The sequence below is a fragment of the Apostichopus japonicus genome, chromosome 21, assembly GCF_037975245.1.
Source record: "Apostichopus japonicus isolate 1M-3 chromosome 21, ASM3797524v1, whole genome shotgun sequence".
Classification (NCBI taxonomy): Eukaryota; Metazoa; Echinodermata; class Holothuroidea; order Aspidochirotida; family Stichopodidae; genus Apostichopus; species Apostichopus japonicus.
This window is the reverse complement of record NC_092581.1, coordinates 6,161,637-6,184,357: the sequence shown is the minus strand read 5'-3', so window position 1 is coordinate 6,184,357 and position 22,721 is coordinate 6,161,637. Positions and strand designations below refer to the sequence as shown.

The following is a 22,721-nucleotide window of genomic DNA, read 5'->3' as shown; positions in this document are numbered from 1 at the left end:
CTGGATGCTTCGCAGAATTTGGAAACAGCCAGCTCCACGAAAATTATAGTATTTAAATAACATTTTTACGCAATGTCGATTAAGTATCTCCAACTTCAATGACTACTTTTGACGATGTATGAATACAGTAGTATATACACACGAACGTTGCACCAGAATTATGACTTGAAGCACGTGGTCAAAGGGACCGCGAAACTTTACGCAAGTTTGCAACGAAGAAATTACTGTGGTATGAATGCACATTTTACATCATCAACTGTCAATACGGAGAGAACAAAACATACTGTGAGATGAAATGCCTTTTCAGTATCAGAGATGTTGTGGTAGCTTCCCGCAAAATTCATAGATTGTCTCAACTCATAACTTTCTGTGATAAAAACAATTATTCAAATGTTACGTTAACAATATCGTTAACAACGTCCTCGGAGTTGTATCAACTATCATGTAAATATCGTTAACAATGTGATTTAGTTCGACAAATCAGGTTGTGAATGATATTTACATGGCTGTTGCTACAAATCAGGACGTTAACGAATTTTTCCCTTTTCGCGTTCCATAGTTAAACAATCATACTTTGCGTTCATTGAGCACTGACGATGCAAGCATATTTGCAGACAATGGGTAAGGGACTATTAGCCAAATAAATCGCGGGAAATTTTGAGAAAACATCATTGGCTGTATTTAGCATGAAAATCTCTGTAATAGAAATGTTGTTAGCTCTGAACGGAAGCAACTTGAGGTTGATTGTTATAATTTTTTGAAAAGAGGGAATGATGTTCGTTCACAATGTGTTACAACAACGTAAGTTTAGATATCAACGAAGTTTTAGACATCAACGTGAGTTTAGACATCAACCGTACATTAAGAAAACAACGTGAGTCTAGACATTAACGCGCGTTTAGACATCAACATAAGTTTAGACATCAACGAACAACAGCAACATGGTAAAATAGCAGCAACAACTTTAGTTTAGACAGCAACAAACTTAGTTTAAACAACAAAATAATTGTTCCCTTTTCGCGTTCCATAATACCGCGCATCGGCGCCAAGGTCATTCAAGATGAAATTTTTTGAACCAAAACGAGTTATAACGCGATTAGATGATATGATGTCATCGTTTTGTTGGGAATGCCCCTCTGGAAGCCGCAGGCACCCATTTTTCGGGAGCCGTTTCGGAAGCTTTCGTTTTAGCTTGACATCAACGAACAACAGCAACATGGTAAAATAGCAGCAACAACTTTAGTTTAGACAGCAACAAACTTAGTTTAAACAACAAAATAATTGTTCCCTTTTCGCGTTCCATAATACCGCGCATCGGCGCCAAGGTCATTCAAGATGAAATTTTTTGAACCAAAACGAGTTGTAACGCGATTAGATGATATGATGTCATCGTTTTGTTGGGAATGCCCCTCTGGAAGCCGCAGGCACCCATTTTTCGGGAGCCGTTTCGGAAGCTTTCGTTTTAGCTTGTAATAGTAATATATAGGAATTCATATATTTATAAAAGTATACTTTTTAAAGTATATATATAGGCCTAGGTATTCATATTAATATAAAAGTATACGTGTATAAGTATATTTTGTAAAGCAACGACAATATATATTTTAGTAATTTTAAAATCTGAACGAATAGGATTTGCAGAACGCGTGAATAAAGTAATCAGTACAAAAGTTGTTATAGTGCCGCTCGACCGTGCATATGACATAAGTTGTTTGGGACAGCTCACGTAGGAAAGTATACATTCTGGATATTAATTACTGTATTGGCAGGTCTTGTAACTATTGCTGGTTTGGTACTATCATTATGTTACTACAAACGAGAATCTAGGATCCTAGCATGTACTACGTGTATACATTCCCTTCTGCTGTTTGTGTACCAAAAACCCTCACCCCGTCTCATACGCGCCTATGGTTAGACCTATGTAGATCTTATATAGATAATTGTCTTGACCCGCTAATCGGGTGTTCGTAATTACAGGTTGGACGCGGCTCCTTATCTGTTCATTACCTCAGGATCATTTTCTCTTTTGACTGTATTAGTTAGTCTTGCCTTATTAAACTTCACGAAACTGCATATATATGCCTAGCCTACGACTCCATCCCTATCCCCCTGACCCCCACATAAGAAACAGTTATTATTTTACTAATCACCATGCAGACATTTCCACGGGGAAATTCGGGGATACTCCATATATCTGTACGGTTTGCCGTATATATATAACACGATAGGCTATTAATAAATAAATGTCAAGCTAGACAGCTGGCATATTTGTCGCCCCAATTTGAGGTCTCTTATGGCATCGTCCTTTTGACAGTAATTTGCTTCGGTTGTTGGGACTTTAGAAATTGGGCCTATAGTCGCCGGGGCAGCTCTGTGTTCCAAAATGTATGTAGGGTGCATACAAATAATGACGGGTTTAGACCCGAAAATACAGAATAATTTCTGGTAGAGCTATATATTAACCCATGACCGAGTAAATGTATACTTCAGTTACATAAATACTCGGTGATTTTTCCCCAGGGTGGAATTTTAAACTAATTACAAGTGTAGAACAAATACAACCCCATGAAGTGTATAAATAGCTCTTATCTTGTGTGAATCTACCCTTTTATGATACTTCAAAATAAGTGTTGTTGGTGTTATACCTTTTTTGATTGTAAAATAACATACTAAGAAGGGTTATTTTACACCTTGTTACTAAGATATACATAGTTCGTGCAAAGTACATGTTATGTTGGTAAAATTACCCTTTTGGTTAAAGAGGGTACTTTTTTTGAAAAGTGAGTGTAAATTAAGCACTGTAAATGTGTAAATGTACATAAATCATTGTGTCTTATTACACGCAGAGAATGTACATTTACCCACAAAGATCAGAAATACACAAACCGGCTTTACCTCGGGGTATATGTACATGTTTATCGGGTAATGGCCAAGGCAATGGTTATATTTACACTTTGTGATGGTATAACTACATTGTGGATGTTTATTATACACTTTTCCAGTGTTTAATAACAATCCATGTGTTAAAATACCTGACAACAGTGTAGAACTACCCGTTTATTTTTTAGAGTGTGACATAAGTTGTTTGGGACAGCTCACTTAGGAAAGTATACATTCTGGATATTAATTACTGTATTGGCAGGTCTTGTAACTATTGCTGGTTTGGTACTATCATTCTGTTACTACAAACGAGACGCTAGGATCCTAGCATGTACTACGTGTATACATTCCCTTCTGCAGTTTGTGTACCATGTAATGTGTAACTAATGTACTGTCTTGGAATATCCAAAAATAGAAAAAAAGTTGTGGGATTCGATAAGACTCCCAAACAGATCAAAATCAAACTGAAGCTCCCGAAACGGCCTCCGAAAAACAGACAACATGTATATTGTGTAATTAATTAATGAGTTAATTAAATTACTTGCTACATGTATTTTGCAGAGGGAGTATTATAAATAGCACCCACACTGATGTCCTAACAATGGTCTAGTGCAGTGGTTCTCAAAGTGGTCCCTACCGCCCACTGGGAGCGTTTGGGAAGTCTCAGGGGGGGGGGGCGCTACAGGGTACACGGGGAGAAGGGGCGTTGGGGGTCCCTGGCGATTACGACACATCACTGCAGCGATTTAGGGCACAATAAGGCATCCAGGGGGTCTGGGAACAAAATAAAAATTGTGAGGGGAATTTAGGAAATTCTAACCTAGTTATACTTAAAGGAGAATCATTTTCAAGTAAACATAGTCTAGGGTAGATTCTATCCTAGGACTGGGCTGGAAATATAAAAATTTACGAAAAAATGTCGCCGTTTGACTCTCGTGAAACTGGTCCACACACTATTTCAATTGGGGCATAAATTTGGCTTTCAAAATTCGTCATTAAATCAATGCAAAATATCACGAAACATGTTTCTTAGCATTTGGAAATCATTTTAGACATAACCTTAGGGAGGCTTAGGATGTTAGCGTAAAATCTAGACCCGGTGGGGGGGGGGGAGGGGGGGGGCATTGGGACAGTTCAAGATGGTCGAAGGAGCGGTCGTCTAAAAATGTTTGAGAACCACTGACTTACAGTGAGTAAACCATGGTGTTATTTCATCTTTTGTGTGCAGACAGCTCTCATCATGACGAATTTCGATGACATCCTAATGCAGACCGGGAAGTTTGGCTGGTTTCAAATCCGTACTTACCTTGTTATTTGCATAATGTCCTTGGTCGCTGCCATGATGGCTTTTGTACAAGTCTTCATTGCAGGAACCAATGATCACTGGTGTAAGGTAGCCCAATGGGAAGAAGAGGGCTGCAGCCAGTGGAATATGACAGAGGTGGAATGTAGTGAGCTCAAAAGGTCACTCTCACAACCTGAATTTGACAACGACGATAAACGAGATTCGAGATGCCTGACATATAATTTCACAGGTATAGATATCGAGACTGCGTATGCAAATCGCGATGATTTGATGGACCTCGAAATCATCAAATGTGACGATGGGTGGAACTTCGACACCAGTTTGTTTCCAAGCACCATCACAGAAGATGTAAGTTTCCTGTCTTATCCCAGGACCCATCACACATTTGAGTAGGCCTAAATCCCACTTGGGTATAGGCGTGCATATGGGCCCACGTACATAATGCGTGTGCAATTTGATAGCCGCTGTGTATTAATTAGAGAGTGCCGTTTGCTATCTCGTCTGTGGATGTTGTGACTTATAGTACGCAGTGTTCTACCATGTAATAGCAGTTGCCTGCTTCGAGAACATCCCTTGTTACGGGAACAAAGTTTGCTATTCCGAGTATCTCGACTAAGCCAGGGGCCGATATGTCGAGTTAATAGCTGTAATTCATTACCGCATATTGAATCTTATAAAGGTAGTTTGCTACCCCAAGTACGAAATTTGCTGCTCAGAGAAGTTATTTTTTTGTGACTTATTCGAGAAAACGTGATGTGATATTCTACTTTGTTGCTTATTGTTAAGAGTAGATAGATAGCATGGTACCCCGAGAACACAATATCTTATTTAAGGTAAAACATGCAGTAAGCTTTTTCAAGGCAACCGTTCATGCCGGATTTGTAATTATGTCCTCTTTTATTAATTACAAGATGTCATGAGCAAACTGAGCATGTAGTTCAAAGCGAATCCCTGCAACCATATTACATGATTATCTAATATGAAATGTTTCTTGTCTTCACCAGTGGGAGCTAGTCTGTGATAAAGCCTTCATTCCCAATGTGCTGCAGTCGGTTTATCTCGGCGGTTTCCTGTTAGGATGCATCATCTATGGAGTTATGGCTGACAAGTAAGAGTGATAAGAGTCGGGGAAGGGGATGGGGAACGGGAAGGGCAAAGTGTCGGTCTGTAGTGAGTATTCCAATAATATAAGGTAAACATGAAACACGTCGATGTGGGGATGTTCGTATTGTTTCAGATTTATGTAGTATTATTACTAACACAATGTACTTGTTTGAACAAAAACTCAAAATAAGAAAATGTAATAACAACGAACTTGCTATATGCGTGACAAGTGATGTTGAGAGAGCTAATGAAATTGATGCGCCTTTAATGTCTCCTTAAATATCAATTTGAGAAACAAAAGTGCCTGCAAAACGATATATATTTTTTTCTTCAAAATCCATTGCAGGTTCGGACGATACTACACGTTTTTGATTTCTAACGTCAGCGCTGGTGTTTTTGGTTTATTATGTACATTATCTTCAAATTACATCATTTTTGGCTTGCTGCGGTTTCTCGTCGGTGCGTCAGCATATGGAACCATTTTGGTGGGATTTGTTCTAGGTAAATGTAAAACCAAGTTATAGTCATTCGGCTGCAACATACTATGAAGACGTTATATTGACCTGACGGTATATCTGAAAATAGCATAGGAATATTTTCTGTGTATGGGTTGTCGAGTATTACTCAAGATAAAATAGCAATTGGTCGAAGCAAGAACCTTCAATATTATGAACTAAACAAGGCCAATGAGTGAGCACGATGCCTATAGAAACTAACGGTGCCTATATAGTACGGTGCATATAGAACCAACGGTGCCTATAGTACGGTGCCTATAGAAACTTAGAATTCAATCTTTAACATTGATCGTCACCCAGACACTTAGTGTCTTTAATCCATTAATTTTTTTAATTTTTTAATTACCTATTCTACTGCCTACCATCAATGATTCACCGTTGAATAATTAACGATGAGACACACTTAACCTGTAGAATATGAAAGATATAATGGAGAGCTTTCTTTATTAGAATCTTTCTCGTGATCTCTTTCTCATTCATGTGGATGTCGTTAACTTTCATCATTTTCCTCTCTATTCGAAGGTACCGAGCTGGTAGTTCCAGAGATGAGGGTCTATGTAGGGGTCGCTCTTTGGTATTTCTTTGCCATCGGATATTTTGTTTTGTCTGGAGTCGCTCGGTACCTCGCAAACTGGAGAGCGATACTGGCTGTGTTTGCCCTGCCATATTTGATCTGTCTGCCTTCATTCCTGTAAGTCTTGTCTCATTCGTCTCTGCAATACCCACGTTTTTCTCTTTCACATACTTTTACATGCTTTTTACATGCTTTTATATACTTTTACATGCTTTTTACATGCTTTTACATGCTTTTTACATGCCTTTTCATGCTTTTCACATACTTTTACATGCTTTTTACATGCGTTTACATACTTTTACATGCCTTTTAGTTTGACTTGATGAGTTATTACATAATTGATGACCATTCCAGTGGCTAATTGTCAAAATATAAAAAGAACCTTGGATGTTGTCTGGTGAAGGTTGTTCTATGGCTTACGACAGCTGGGAAATAAGATTATGACATTTATGAAAGTGTTTTGTAACTTTTGTATCAAATTTCAAAAATTAATAAGAAATTGTAGGATTTTCCCTAACAACAGGTTCACTATTTCTTATCAATGTTTTTTTGCAGTAAACAAAGTATAAAGATTTGCTTTACTAAATGTGTAGCAAAAGTACAGGTGACTAATATTCTTAGAACACACAACATTTTATTGAATTAATCTGCTACTGTTGGCACTGGCGTTTCTATCTTAAGGAGGCAGCTCCCAATGTGAGTTTGGATTGCCTCAGTGCATGCCAGGGATGTAGGGGCGGGTGTAAGGGAGGATGGACACAAAGAGGAAAATGATTTTGAGTGGTGAAACATTATATATAGGCAAACTTATTAGTGAATGCTTCAGGAATACGTATAACGTACAGGTCACGTGGAAAACACGGTAGGGCGAACACCTCCTAGGCCTAGTTGCATAAAAACAAGGGGAAAAGATTCACTGTCCACAAAAGTGGGGTATATGTTAACCTTTAAGTAGCCTATATTTAGTGTCATCAGATATGGGTTTTCAAGGGCTACTTAAGTTGAGAATTAAAGAAACAAAGCTATGCAAATAGTAAGGGAGGTAACTCTCAATTTGATTGTGCATTGGGTCTGTATACCAGGAGATGGAGAACGGGTAGGGGTAGAGATTGAAGAGAAAGGGGAAGGTTTTTTGGAGTTGGGTAACATTAGTAAATGAAATATCTAACACTGTAAATGGGTGGGCAGGCTTCCTCCCTCCCCCTTTTTGCAAGACAGATGTATTGGCTCACTGCATACCAGGGGTGGCACATGATGCTAACCAACTCGAAATCATTCGAATATATATATATATATATATATATATATATATATATATATATATATATATATATATATATATATATAAAGCGGGAGCGGGAGGCCCGGGTTCGAATCCCGGTGGAGGCTGGAAGTTTTTTCACTGTTCTTGATTTTCCAACTCATTACGATTTTCATTTATATATATTCATTTGCCTTTGTCGTTTACCTCCATTTCATTAACATAACGTCTGTTCAAAGTATCTCTTTCGAGATCCGGCTTTAGGAATCACAAATGATTTTCGAGTTGGTTAGCATCATGTTTGATCTCTAGAGTAAGGCAATATATGTCACCAAAAGCAGAACTAGTATTGTTTGATACAGGTGACAAACGCCTACAGTGGAATTACGACCTTCCTTACCGGTTTAGAACCTCTGGACATACAATCAGCGTCCATGGCCTAGTTGGTTAGGGTGTCCGCGTACAAAGCGGGAGGCCCGGGTTCGAATCCCGGTGGAGGCTGGAAGTTTTTTCACTGTTCTTGATTTTCCAACTCATTACGATTTTCATTTATATATATATATATATATATATATTAAAGGATTTTACATGAATAACAAAATAGTGTAGCATTACGTCATATATAGGGGTTTACTCTCCTTAATATATGACAATGATATTGAGAGATGCAGATACAGCATACAGATTACCTTTGATATCGACAGTTTCATACTACCACGTTTATTAAAATTATTTCGTTTCTTTACCAGAATGATTACAGAATCACCAAGATGGCTTTTAACGAAGAACAGGTACCACGATGCAGAGAGAATCATTTACAAGATTGCTCAAGTGAATGGAAAACCGAAACCTCAAAATATATTATCGCAGTTAACTGTAAGTAATGCAGTTCCTTCTCTTGACCTACAAGTGGGGCACACCCTCAACCCTACCCCCCCCCCCCTCCGCCCTGCTTAACTCTACTTCTACATCTTACCAAATCCTGGACAATTCTGGACATACACACACTTACACACCCACACATTCTGATGGATATCCATCTGTTTATCAATCGTTTCTTCCCCTTCTGTCTTCTCCTAAATATACTATATCTTAATCAATTGTCGGTCTCAGTGATGGTCTTATATGGAACTGCAATTTTCTAAATGTCCCGTCCAGACTGGTATACAGAAATAGTGAAGAACTTTATTACTGTTAAAAACGCATGCGTTCTGACGCTCACAGTATACATTTTCCTTTCCTAACTTGCAATGATATTTGCAATGATATTTGCAATGATATTTTCGATACGGTATTAAAGTTATAACGATAATAATTTTGTTTACTTTTACAGGAAGCTAAAGAGGATAATAATGTAAAACAAGCAAGTTTACTTGATGTCATTCGTTGCCCGACTCTTCTCTTTTATTTGATAAATCTATGGTTTAACTGGTAAGTATACTGAGGCTTTGGTGACGTATTAAATTAGTGTAAGGTGTCAATCCTAACGTATTTAATGACACACTGAAATAGTGTAAGGTGACATTCCTAACGTATTTAGTGACGTATTGAATTAGTGTGATGTGTCATTCCTAACGTATTTAGTGACATACTAAATTATGGTTTAACTGGTAAGTGCACTGAGGCTTTAGTGACGTATTAAATTAGTGTAAGGTGTCATTCCTAACGTATTTAGTGACGTATTGAATTAGTGGGATGTGTCATTCCTAACGTATTTAGTGACACACTGAAATAGTGTAAGGTGACATTCCTAACGTATTTATTGACGTATTGAATAAGTGTGATGTGTCATTCCTAACGTATTTAGTGACACACTGAATTAGGGCAAGGTGCCATTCCTAACGTATTTAGTGATATATTATGTTGGTGTAAGGTGTCATTCCTAACGTATTTAGTGACGTATTAAATTAGTGTAAGGTGTCATTTCTAACGTATTTGGTGACGTATTGAATCAGTGTGATGTGTCATTCCTAACGTATTTAGTGACACACTGAAATAGGGCAAGGTGCCATTCCTAACGTATTTAGTGATATATTATATTGGTGTAAGGTGTCATTCCTAACGTATTTAGTGACACACTGAATTAGTGTAAGGTGTCATTCCTAGCGTATTGAATTGGTGTAAGGTGTCATTCCTAACGTGTTTAGTGAAGTATTAAATTAGTGTAAGGTGTTATTCCTAGCGTATTTAGTGACACATTGAATTATAGTGTAAGGTGCCATTCCTAACGTATTTAGTGACGTATTGAATTACTGTAAGGTGTCATTCCTCACGTATTTAGTGATGTATTGAATTAGCTAAAGGTGTCATTCCTAACGTATTTAGTGACACATTATATTAGTGTAACGTGTCATTCCTAACGTATTTAGTGATGTATTGAATTTTATTTTAGTGTGATGTGTCATTCCTAACGTATTTAGTGACGTATTGAATTACTGTAAGTTGCTATTCCTAACGTATTTAGTGACACATTATATTAGTGTAACGTGTCATTCCTAACGTATTTAGTGACGTATTGCATTACTGTAAGGTATCATTCCTAACGTATTTAGTGACGTATTGAATTAGTGTGATGTGTCATTCCTAACGTATTTAGTGACAAACTGAATAAGTGTAGGTGTCATACCTAACGTATTTAGTGACGTATTGAATCAGTGTATAAAGGTACTTGGAGAAGGCAAGGGTAGTGTTTCCTCTGAACCCTGTAGAGAGTGGAACAATTCGCGTTCGAAAATAAAATTTGGAAAAAATATAAGCTAGCAGAAATGTCTCTCATATTTAAAAATGAGAACTGATAATTCAACTAAACCGCTTGTGGATGTTTTAAACTTTGACCCACGTGCTCTATCTGTCTTTATCACCCTTCATCGTCATCATCATAGTCACATAATTATATGCGGGTATGAAATGGAATGCAAACTTTTAGGTTTGTTTCTATGTCAGGTTTGTACAAAGTTTTTTGTACTATGGATTATCGCTGGGCACATCGGACCTCGGTGTCAATGCTTACGTGGCGTTTTGCATATCAGGTGCTGTAGAGATTCCAGCCTATGTTTCCAGCATATACTCTATGCGAAGATTCGGAAGAAAACTCTCAACTGCTGTGCTTATGATCATGGCAGGAACGTCGTGCTTCTTGACAATTCTCACTCGTAAGCTTGTTATTATTGCACTGTGATATTAAAAATATTAAATAACTACTCGGGGAAAGGTAAACGAAACTTCGGTCTTTCTAGCTTGCTGTTGTTTGCAATTTATTTATTACTCACCACCCATCGCTGGAAACTATTGCACAAGTATTTCAGACTGAAATTCAGAGTACTAGGAGCCTTCTGCTTTGTCGAGATCAAAGGTCATTAGTTATACCAAACAGATGTCAAAATCTGTCAACCTCATCATCAGGATAATGCATAAACTGCAGCTGTCCTGTAATACTTGCTATGAGAGTTAATCTCACAGAGTGAGAGAACTGTGTTTGAAGGTCAAAGGTCATTTACCACCACACATAAGTCATAATCTGAAATCATGAGTACTTCCATCGCAAAGCCTGGCTGATTCAAACAAGAACTACGTCACTCCATTTATATAGTTATATATGGAAGCAGATGCGATATCGTTACTATAACTAATTTCAATTCAAGAAATTCAATTTTCCAATAGTTGAGTGGCACCTACAGACTGGTCTCACTTTCACACATGTGCAACCGTTAAGATTAGAAATGTGGAGATATTTCCATGTTGTCTCTACTGTTTTCTGATGAAAGAACAGAAATAGATTACAAAATTGTAAACATTTATCCAGACCAATTTGTCAGGGAGTATCATTTATTGAGCATTTATTGTATTCAGTACGTGAAAGGCCATGTGATACGTTTTCAATGTTGTAAACATTGACTTGAAAGGATTATCGATTCTGGAACGAGAAATGTTTATCAAGTAATAGATTACCAAGAGAATAATCCAATATAAAGAGTCATTGCATATTTGAGTTGTGAACTATTTTGCCACTTTCTTCAAGAATGCATTTAATAAAGCAATCTTCCTAAATGCATTTCTTGTAACAGCTAATGGTCCTGCCCGTGTGACTGTGGCTATGGTCGGCAAGTTTGCAATCTCTGCCTCGTTTGCCAATGTTTATGTCTTAACAGCCGAGATATTCCCTACTCCACTCAGGTAATTATACATTATAAGTGTTTAGTTATTCAACTGATTGATTGTAGCAAACACCCATTTAGAATATTAAGCAGACTTGTCTGAACATTTACCTCAATAACTGAACATTTCAAGAGTGCATGTCAGGGTGTCTAACATAAAAATTCCGGTATTTGAAATGTCAATGCAAACATGTACCAGAGATTGTTCACTTAAAATTGAAAACCTTATTTTTACTTGACATAAAATATTTCTTCTTCTCGTTTCTTTTGAGATGATCTCATTGCACTTTGCCGATTTGCCTGTAGTTTTTAATGTCATGATCTTAAATACAGCATCAGAAACTTAAAGTAGAATATAATTGGTCTAAATTCAAATTTAGGTATTTGAAAATGGGATTTAAAATATCAATCAGTTCATATATACTTCATTGCTTTCACTAATTTCATTACGACGGCAGTATTTTTTTTTATCAGTGATAACCTATCGATCGCACGGCCAGAAAAATGGGGTGGTGAAACTGGATGTTAAGGGTCATTCATATATAAAATTAGACAAAAGTGTTCTGGTGTAAAAGATTGTTTGAACACACATTTTTAAACTATCCATTGTCTTATTTCTTCTTCTTGAATAATCAGGGCCCTAAGCATTGGCGCATGCTCAGTAGCAGCTCGTATTGGCGGTATTGTTGCTCCACTTACTCTTGTCCTGGATCGTGTCTGGGAGCCCTTGCCTCTCGTGCTCTTTGCGACGTCGTCTGTGCTCGCCGGTGTATTGGTGTTCCTCTTACCAGAAACTAAAGGGAAAGCTATGCCTGACACAATCGAGGACTCCCTGAACCTACGGAATAGTTCTTACAAGTATGTAAATGTTCAGTATAGTCTATACTCTGTTTGAAGGAAAGAGATAAGTAATACTACAAATAGTAACGCCAATGATGTCGATGATGTCTTGATGATCAAGTATAGACAATAACCATGAGGACGACGATGACGAAAACAATGACGATAAATACTAATATGACGACATATCACGTGACATTATCAACACCATAGGCGTAGGAGGCGGGGGGGCTGGGGGGCTGCAGCCCCCCAACCAAATTTTTTGGTGAAAATTCGGGCAATATGCTGAGAATTTTTCGGGCACCTACTGGAAGAAGAATAATTTGCAGTGTGTTTGTCATTTTTTTTTTGGTGAAAATTCGGGCAATATGCTGAGAATTTTTCGAGCACCTAGTAAAAGACGAATAATTTGCAATGTATTTTTCAAATTTTTTGGGTGAAAATTTGGGCAATATGCTGAGAATTTTTTCGGGCACCTACTGAAAGAATAATAATTTGCAGTGTGTTTTTCAATTTTTTGGGTCACAATTTGGGCAATATGCTGAGTGGCGGAGCGTCCATACAGTCACAGGGGGCGCATGCCCCCCTGACGGACTCAAATGGACTGCTGGCGCCCTTTTCAGCTTTTTACCACTTTTTACTTATTCGCGATTATTGACTTTTTTATTGCGCTCTCAAATACCTATTGACATTTGTCACATTTTGTTGGTGCAATTTTCTGACAAATGGCGATGACACCTATTTATTCTTCGTTTATCTGCAAATTAGCAAGGCCCGGAAAGGGTCATTTCCGGCGATCTAGGGAGTATCTTTACTCCAAAAATTTCTGTACGCTCCGCGCCAACCTGAGGTGGCGCTCCGCTTAGATAGTGTCAAAAGCGCCCCTACAGACCATTCTCTCCCCCTGACCAATACCCCTAGCTCTGCCACTGGCACCTACTGAAAGAAGAAGAATTTGCAATGTGTTTCTCATTGGTTATACTTATATTATTATTAATATCATTATTGTTGTAACAACTTCCCCAATAATTCTAACCAATATGGAAGGGTAATAACACGGAAAATGATTTATGTTATTGGCATGTGATGTAATAACCGATGAATGCCTATATGATACACATTAACATGTGGAACGCGCGCGGAGCGCGCGGAAAATTCTGGTAATATTTTTCGGGCAAGTCGTTACAGCCCCCCCAAATCAAATGAGGCTCCTACGCCTATGATCAACACACAGAGATGTATGATTCTTTTCTCTCTTTCACTTCGCTTAGAGTTTAAAAGCCAAGTTAAATTTGATACCTTAACTTTGTTTCAATAAGTGCGCAGGTTTGGATCTGATTCCAGAGGTGTACATTCACCATTTTCCAAGGAAGCGTAGAGCAATTAGTCAGAAAGAGGATTTATCTCAGGGAACCCTAGTCGGGGTCCACGGGGGGGGGGGGGAGGAGCGACGGAGGACGTGGCGATTTCTTTTATTTCTTGTTCTCTCTAGAAAGTTTAAAGTACAAAAACAAAGGTGAGATAGAGAGAGAAGAGTTTTACAATTTCTCTGGAATGTATCTATAAACTCTGAGGGGTGCAGGTGGCGATGACCCCGCTGCAGTTCTATGATTTTTAGTGATTTTTATTGTTCTCTCGAAGCTACTGTAAAGCACAGGAACACACGACGCCCCTAGAAACTAGCGTTTGTTAGCGTTATGTTGTCCTAATCTGGGAAATTAAGACGTATAAGGGTGAAACAGGAAAACCGATTCATATTCTTCTTCCTCTTCTTCTTCTTCTTCTTCTTCTTCTTCTTCTTTGTTTATTACTTTTACTTTCGTGGGTAGGAAACCCAGCTGATTTCGGATCCAATTTTGAGACCGACTTGGTATCGATTTTCACTGGGAATGGGACACCCCTTACCCCCCCCCCCCCCCCTTACATGTACGCCCTTAGATGCTGAATCATTATCGTTGTATTTCGCTTTGTTTCTTCTTTCAGGGAAGTTGCCAACAACGAGGATAACAATGAAAACGGAAGTTCGAAACCAACTGATATTTAATGTATATATCTGAAGAGGACAGATGTCACATGGTACTATCATACATTCATAAATGGGTCATTAGTTAACAGATTTATAGAGTAATAAGTCTGTCTGAAAATTTAATTGTATTCAGTTTTCACAAAAACATCAAAATTTCCTTTTAAATTGATCTTATGTGGAACTGATTTTACTTGATACAATTTTTTTAAACTTTTTTATTAGTGTTACCGTATGTATATAATAATCTTTTTCCTTGTTAGTTGCTTTTCCTGCATAGGACGGCAATTAAATCTCCAAGCCATGCTTGAGAATGTTCATAACCGTAACATATATCAGTAAGTCAAATAAAGATATGGATGGATCCAAAACTAAAATCTCATCTGAGGGGAAATCAAGGATTTTAAAGAAGGGGAAGGGGTGGACGTATTCTAAAATAACCCAACTGACTTCGGTACGTGCTGAACTAATACCCGTAGCAGTGGTGTTCCCGTCTGAATTCAAATATGCCCCGACTGAACTATTTCCCCTGACTGGCGGTGGAAGGTACGGGCATACCCCTCCTACCCCCCTCCCTCCCCGGCCCTCTGAACATACCAATGGGAAATATAATTTTACAAAATGAAAAAATAATTTAGAATAAATGACAACAAATGGATTAATAAATTCATAATATATCTTTCAACAGCCGTAAAGTAATGATTGTAGGTCTATTTTACATACATGTATACGATGTCATTTACAATGACACATTTAATAGATCCCCGCACATAATGTCACTCGTGTGAAGTGCAACCTCCTTCATAAACCGACAGTCTTGCCGTATGGAACCACAAATTACATAAAAATACACCATAATATATCAAAGTGGCAAGATGATAATGTAAAAGATATTCGATTATACGGTATGGTAATAAACATATAGGCCTACGCAGTGATTATGTACATTGTGGTTTGGTCGGCTCCCACAATATGGAACGCTAAAGAGACCAAACGTTGTGATAATATAGATAATTGATATAAATTTACAAGATAAGAACGAAAACTATGTCCCTTTATATTATCATATAGTTAACCTTATTATTATCGTCACCTGTAGTCCTTTTGCCGTTCAATTGGTTTTCAAAGCAGATTACAAGTCATTGTCACTTATCCTCTTTGGTCGTTTAACATATAACTCGGTCATCAATGTAAGCGGCTGGACTACTTAGTTTAGTATGAAGTTAACCAAAATAAATAAATAAATAGGCAAAGCCTGAGTAACTTGTAAGTACAATAACTTCAAAAATAAAGCGTGAATGAATTTCATAGATAATATGTGGATCCACCTCAGTGACTGCAAGAACTACATTGTTTAACATGGAGGTTAAAGGTTATCAAAAATAAAGCGTGAATGAATTTCATAGATAATATGTGGATCCACCTCAGTGACTGCAAGAACTATATTGTTTAATATGGAGGTTAAACGTTATCTTGTGGTGAATGCTGATCAAATTCTGAAAAACGTTTTTATTTAGATCCACTTCACTTATTCAGCTAACTTATATGGTGGAGGTCAAAGTCCTTGAGTTGTGTTACATATAAACTATATGTTTTTTTTATAGAAAATGCATCTATATTAAACATCCTAAGCCTTTTGGCTTGTTGGTTTTATATTTTCGATTAGAGCTGTTGTTTCAATACTCCATCTGTTGACGCATGATGATGTATGGTGAGATGCCGTATAGATATATTGAAGTGAATAATTCGAAATTGTCCTAGTGATATAGCTATACGTACCAGGCATGTGCCTTGAATGTATAACGTAAATCGTATACCGTTACAATGAGAAAAGGTGCTACAAGATGTAAACACGTGATTTATTCCGAGTTTTGAATAATACAGAATCTTACCTAAATATCATATTGGTTTTGTTTAATTTTTTTTTTACCGATTTTTAACACAGTAGACACACAACTTGAACTACGAACAAAAAAGTGATAATTTTCTGTATTAAACATATTAACCATATTAAACATATTATACAAATTAAACATATTAACCATATTAAACATATTAACATATAAAACATATAAAACACATTAAACACATTAAACACATGAAACACATTAAACACATCAATCACATCAAACATATAAAACACATTAAACACATCAACTTGAACATCAAACACATTAAACACATCAAACACATTAAACACATTAAACACATCAAACACTTCGAACACATCAAACACATCAAACACATTAAACATATTAAACACATCAAACACATCAAACATATCAAACACATCAAACACATTAAACACATTAAACACATCAAACATATCAAACACATCAAACATATCAAACACATTAAACATATCAAACACATTAAACATATCAAACACATTAAACACATGAAACATATCAAACACATTAACATATCAAACACATTAAACATATTAAACATATCAAACACATTAAACACATGAAAGATATTAAATACCGAGTTCTGATGTCTCTTCTGTGCCCTTGTAAACTTAATTAATTAGTTGATAATGATAGGGCTGTGTGTCGATGTATTATAGGAGAACTTCTTTCTTGCACTCTGCATTTTGAAAAACTTTGCCCTCTTCTATATATATATATATGAAGTTTTTAAACGATCATGGCGGTAAATTTGAATGTGACATATTAGCCCAAGAATCAGCAAAAAAATCACTTCAGTGGGTTACATTTAGGCGGTTAAATTTTCAACCGGAAGTGCACTACTCTAATTGTGGTATGGTACCTATAGGTCAACAAAACAAACTATGAAACACTCGTAAATCTTGCAATAACAATTTATTGGTAGCTCTAAAAATCGATGCATTTAAAGATTTCAAGAATAGTAACAGCTGACTATTGTATGGAGACTTCCTTGCTAAAGGAAAAGTGTCGAATTGTCGCAAAAGAATAAGCTCTGAGGTAGAACATCTTCGTAAAAGACAGGAGAAATCTCTCTACCTCGTCGAGGCACGAAAATCCTGAAACAAAGGACGGGAGATTCGTGACCCAAACGGGCAACAGAAGCTGCACAAGCTAGTGAGGGTGCGCCGTCGTGAGCTGGTGAGGGTGCGCCATCGTAAACTGGTGTGGGTGCGCCATTGTGAGCTGGTGAGGGTGCGCCATCGTGAGCTGGTGAGGGTGCGCCATCGTGAGCTGGTGAGGGTGCGCCATCGTGAGCTGGTGAGGGTGCGCCATCGTGAGCTGGTGAGGGTGCGCCAACGTGAGCTGGTGAGGGTGCGCCATCGTGAGCTGGTGAGGGTGCGCCATCGCGAGCTGGTGAGGGTGCGCCATCGTGAGCTGTGTGGGTGCGCCATCGCGAGCTGGTGAGGGTGCGCCATCGCGAGCTGGTGAGGGTGCGCCATCGCGAGCTGGTGAGGGTGCGCCATCGTGAGCTGGTGTGGGTGCGCCATCGCGAGCTGGTGAGGGTGCGCCATCGTGAGCTGGTGAGGGTGCGCCATCGTGAGCTGGTGAGGGTGCGCCATCGTGAGCTGGTGTGGGTGCGTCATCGTGAGCTGGTGTGGGTGCGCCATCGTGAGCTGGTGAGGGTGCGCCATCGCGAGCTGGTGAGGGTGCGCCATCGTGAGCTGGTGAGGGTGCGCCATCGCGAGCTGGTGTGGGTGCGTCATCGCGAGCTGGTGAGGGTGCGCCATCGCGAGCTGGTGAGGGTGCGCCATCGTGAGCTGGTGAGGGTGCGCCATCGTGAGCTGGTGTGGGTGCGTCATCGTGAGCTGGTGTGGGTGCGCCATCGTGAGCTGGTGAGGGTGCGCCATCGTGAGCTGGTGAGGGTGCGCCATCGTGAGCTGGTGAGGGTGCGCCATCGTTATAGCAAGAGAACGTTGTTATCGTTTTGAGTCACTAAAGATTTTACAGGCACCATGTACCTAATACACTTTGTGAATTAATAAAGTGAATTCATTTACAAATATCATTTACACTAATAAGCAGTACCTAAAAGTAGATGACCTCAAAGTCAAACATTAAACTCCCGGGGATTCAGTTTGGTAACTACGTTCTCATGTCCCCTAAGAGATCACACAATGCCTCTGTTAGTGATATCGATAAATTAAAACCTAATTACTTTCTATTGTATACGGGTTAATTAACAGCAGCAAATTTCTCTCGATGAAATATGTCAATCACATCACACCATATGTAAGTTTACAACGCTTTCTAGGAAGGATCGCGGACTGGTTTGGTCTGGATAAATCGAGTTTGCGAACTCGCGAATATTCCAGGTCAAAATACTGGCCACCATTTACAATCTTATCAAGCAACTGGTTTGAATGCGAACACTTTTTTTTTACAATGTTTAAGCTAACAAGCAAAGTTGTAAAATAACCAGTTCCGAAGTGGTGTAATGTATATTATTGATTTATGCCTGGGACACATCTCTGGCTCAAATCAACTCACAGTGTTTATGTACCTTCTCTATATATACATCTTAACTGTATTACCTGGTTTCAATCACTTCGTATAGCAATGATGGTGGTAATGTTCGCTTTTGAACCCTATATTCGTCTTTGACCTCACTGAACGGGAAATTGAATTCGTAAACAACGCCGGAATAATAGCAACCGGGTTAAAGGAGAATCTAGCACCTGGCTTCTTCATTTTGTTTTTATATTTTACAGAAAAATATTATAAATAACAACACCTGTCAAATAACTAGACTTATCAGAATTTTTTTTCTGGGTTTGAAGATCTCTTCACCCAAAATTTTGCAAATATTTAATCTCTTATCAAACTTGGCATGAGGAGGACCGACGGACGGTGAAGTGATATATTGATAGTACATAATTTACATCATTATATACAGCAATGGACCCTATAGTCATAAATGCATTTGAAATGGTGATCCTGCTGGTACATGGGTACTAATCCCCCGCCCTATTAGGTGATCCACTTCATGGGTACTGACCCACTCCCGGATTGCGACCCTACACGTGGACGGTACCGAACCAAGGCACTGACCCCCCCCCCCATCCGGCCCGCCCCCTAAGATGTGCTGCACGTGGGGAAAAGAGCTACTAAAGTGATAAATTGTTGGGCAGGGTAGAATCGAATTCATCAATTTTCTTTAGGTGAACAGGTTTTGTTTGTTTGATCACTTGCAATCTATATGTTCTGAACTCAAACACTCAGGGGTTTACGCCAACCCTTTAAAACCATAATACCATAATACCACAAACTCAAGTTTAAAAAATATGTGATCATTGAACCCTTATATGTACTATGCCTTTCTTTTGCGTTAAAATATTCACGACAATTACTCTGAAAGCCATGGAGTCGTACACCCTGATAACCTTTCTCCATAAATTAGAACTTAAATAATTGCAAAATTACCTAAACATCAGTTACGGCAAACTGTGAATTGTCTCCTAGTATGACCATTCTCCATACTTCTGTTTCTTTCGGGATACGGGACTAAATGGTGAACTTGATGAATATCACAATTCATAATGCATAGTGATTTTTAATTCCTTAACCCCGGAGTTTCTGTTTTTGATTCGAATCAAGGTTATAATTGTTATTAACTTAGCAAAACCTCACAGTTCAAATACATAATAAACTGATAAGACTTTATATATGGACACGTATAACATCTTTATATACAAGGTCACCATGGGCGTAGGAGGCGGGGAGGGGGGCTGGTTCGGGCAAGTCGTTACACCCCCCCCCCCATCAAATTGGGCTCCTATACGCCTATCCTATCATAGTTACTACCCAACCTGTACATTGTACAGATTGCTACCAAGAAGAGTGTGACTATCAATAGTAACCCACCAGCAATGCGCCTTAGTGAAAAGAAGTTCGTACACGAAGGTTATAAAAAGTCCTCTTATAATTTCACAGCGGTTGACAATAGAAGATGGAGCTACGTAATTTATGTTATGTGACGGCCAAGTTATTTAGCAGCAGATGTTTTAGGAGCAGATGTTTTTAGCAGCAGATCTTTGAGGAGTATTAGCTCAGTGGTCAACGACGGTGCCTTCCAATCATAGGTCCCCAGTTCGAACCCCTCCAAGAAAAGACCAAGATTAATGCATGTCGTCCAGTTACAGAGTTGTTGATCATGGACGTTACATATGAATCTAAGAGACTGACTTCAGTCAGCATGCGGCTTTGAAAAGCCAATGAGTTCCTGCTTGCAGGAGGATCTAAAATACATACATACAGGGGGGCGAGATTTGAGTTGTGAAAGTGGAGGGGCGGGGGGGGGGGAAACCTGCCAGCAAAACTATCTAAGCGGAGCGCACCATCAGTTGGCGCGGAGCGTACAAGAATTTTTTTGGCTTTACAAACCCTCCAGATGGCCGGAAACGGCACTTCCCGAGTGCTCTTAGCTGCATGAAATATGGATCTCATGTCTGCAGTTGTATCTAGAGAGTTAATTATCGTTTAAAGGATTGATAGTAGAACATATGGTCAGATGGTGATGTACAACTTTTGTTATACGTCACTATCTAAGCGGAGAGCCATCATCGGTTGGCAAGGAGCGTCAAAATTTTCGATGAAAGGTACCCTTAGATCGGTAAAATTAACACCCATATTGGCTTTAAATTGCATCTAAACAATTAATGAATGTGTGTAAATTTAGGGAGGACGGACAGATGAACTTATATGGTGATGTACAACTGAAGCTTACGTCACTATTTAGGCGGTGCACCACCATCAGTTGGCGCGTCGAAATTTAAGCAAAAAGGAAATCCTATATCAGCAAAAATGACACCTCTGGTAACAATAGATCGCATCTAGACAGTTCTTTCCCCCTAAAATTATTAGTATATTGTGCATTGGACCGATCAAAAATATGTTCAGCACACACTTCGAAATTCTCCCCACGGTCCCCACTTCTTAGAGCACTTGGCAAATATTGGGGGCTGAACATACCTTTACCCCCGCCCCCCTACTTTCTTCATGGGGGATAAGCCCCTCAAGTCCACCGGTTCCGTTACTGTGTTAATGTCAATTTGTAATTTACATTATTCGACTTCCATGCATCATTCCAGGATTTCGGGCATTAAAGAAATCACATCGGCATTGCCATTGCACAGTGTTGACTGACACGGGGGAGGGGGGGGGGGGTGTGTCATGATTCAGTGTATTACATTTAATTATTGATATACCCAATATGAAAATCTGGCTTTCGTTAATCGTTTCTCTGGATTTAGTTATTCAACGCATTCATTAGAGCAGCAACGTTGAAAATCAATTCCTGAAGCTAGCACTGTAGCACATGCCGCGGATTCATCACATGCAGAATTGAATCGCTAGTGTGTTAGCTACAGGATTCGTAACCTGTGCTACGAACCAAGTGCTAGCTCCAGCTCCAGTTATTCTGCATGCTACATGTTACGATGTTAAACACAAATTCGACTTAGATTCGAGACAAATATGCCTATTTGATAGAGCTGTTGTGGGGGAATAATTTCGATTAGGGTTGTGCACATTTGTCTGCAAAAAACGACAAGAAAGTGAACTAAGGTCTGGAAAAAAGGGGGAAATTCCCCCCTTGCCACCCCCCCCCCGTAATCCCGCCCATGCATGCATACGTACATACATACATGTTTGAAACCACTAGACACCGCACTATACTACACTTTATGCCTCAACACTGATCTCAGTTTACACCTCAACACACAACACAACAGAATACAACAACTCGCTTTATCACACCACACCACGCCCCAACAGACCACACCACACCCCACCACACGTATTTATTCCAGTGTTGTGAAACTCACAATAAAAACTGGGTTCATCTGTGTTTTTTATTGCTTTAGAGATACTGTATGGATCATGGTCGAACCTTGTGACACGACTGAAAATATAGTCTCAATATCAAAAGTGTATGCCTAGTATTTCATTTCAGCTTGTGCATGGGCTGACCTTCTTATATCTGTTTAGACCTATTTTCTTGTAACTCGAGATTACTTATGTCCGCTGGGGTCAGTACAAGATGGATGCAATATTTCTCCAATTAGTTGAACAATGGAACATGTAGCTCGGAGTTTGAACATATGCCTGTGGCCTC

General features: G+C 38.8%; 1 protein-coding gene and 1 non-coding gene across 12 annotated transcripts in view; both read left to right on the top strand.

Moving 5' to 3' along the window:
- Positions 1 to 16,559, top strand: part of LOC139962757 (organic cation transporter protein-like) — a 53,193-nt gene extending 36,634 nt beyond the window's left edge. For all 11 annotated transcript variants that reach the window (XM_071963063.1, XM_071963061.1, XM_071963069.1 and 8 more), the window contains 11 exons: positions 4,109 to 4,534; positions 5,191 to 5,294; positions 5,637 to 5,791; positions 6,328 to 6,496; positions 8,390 to 8,516; positions 8,974 to 9,071; positions 10,584 to 10,792; positions 11,705 to 11,813; positions 12,431 to 12,652; positions 14,618 to 16,022; positions 16,118 to 16,559. In XM_071963063.1, the coding sequence (XP_071819164.1) occupies positions 4,121 to 4,534; positions 5,191 to 5,294; positions 5,637 to 5,791; positions 6,328 to 6,496; positions 8,390 to 8,516; positions 8,974 to 9,071; positions 10,584 to 10,792; positions 11,705 to 11,813; positions 12,431 to 12,652; positions 14,618 to 14,678 (1,668 nt within the window). In that variant the 5' untranslated portion in view covers positions 4,109 to 4,120 and the 3' untranslated portion in view covers positions 14,679 to 16,022; positions 16,118 to 16,559. The remainder of the gene's footprint in view (positions 1 to 4,108; positions 4,535 to 5,190; positions 5,295 to 5,636; positions 5,792 to 6,327; positions 6,497 to 8,389; positions 8,517 to 8,973; positions 9,072 to 10,583; positions 10,793 to 11,704; positions 11,814 to 12,430; positions 12,653 to 14,617; positions 16,023 to 16,117) is intronic.
- Positions 8,069 to 8,141, top strand: Trnac-aca (transfer RNA cysteine (anticodon ACA)). The gene has a single exon. It is a non-coding gene; the product is annotated as a tRNA-Cys (tRNA).
- Positions 16,560 to 22,721: the final 6,162 nt, after the last annotated feature.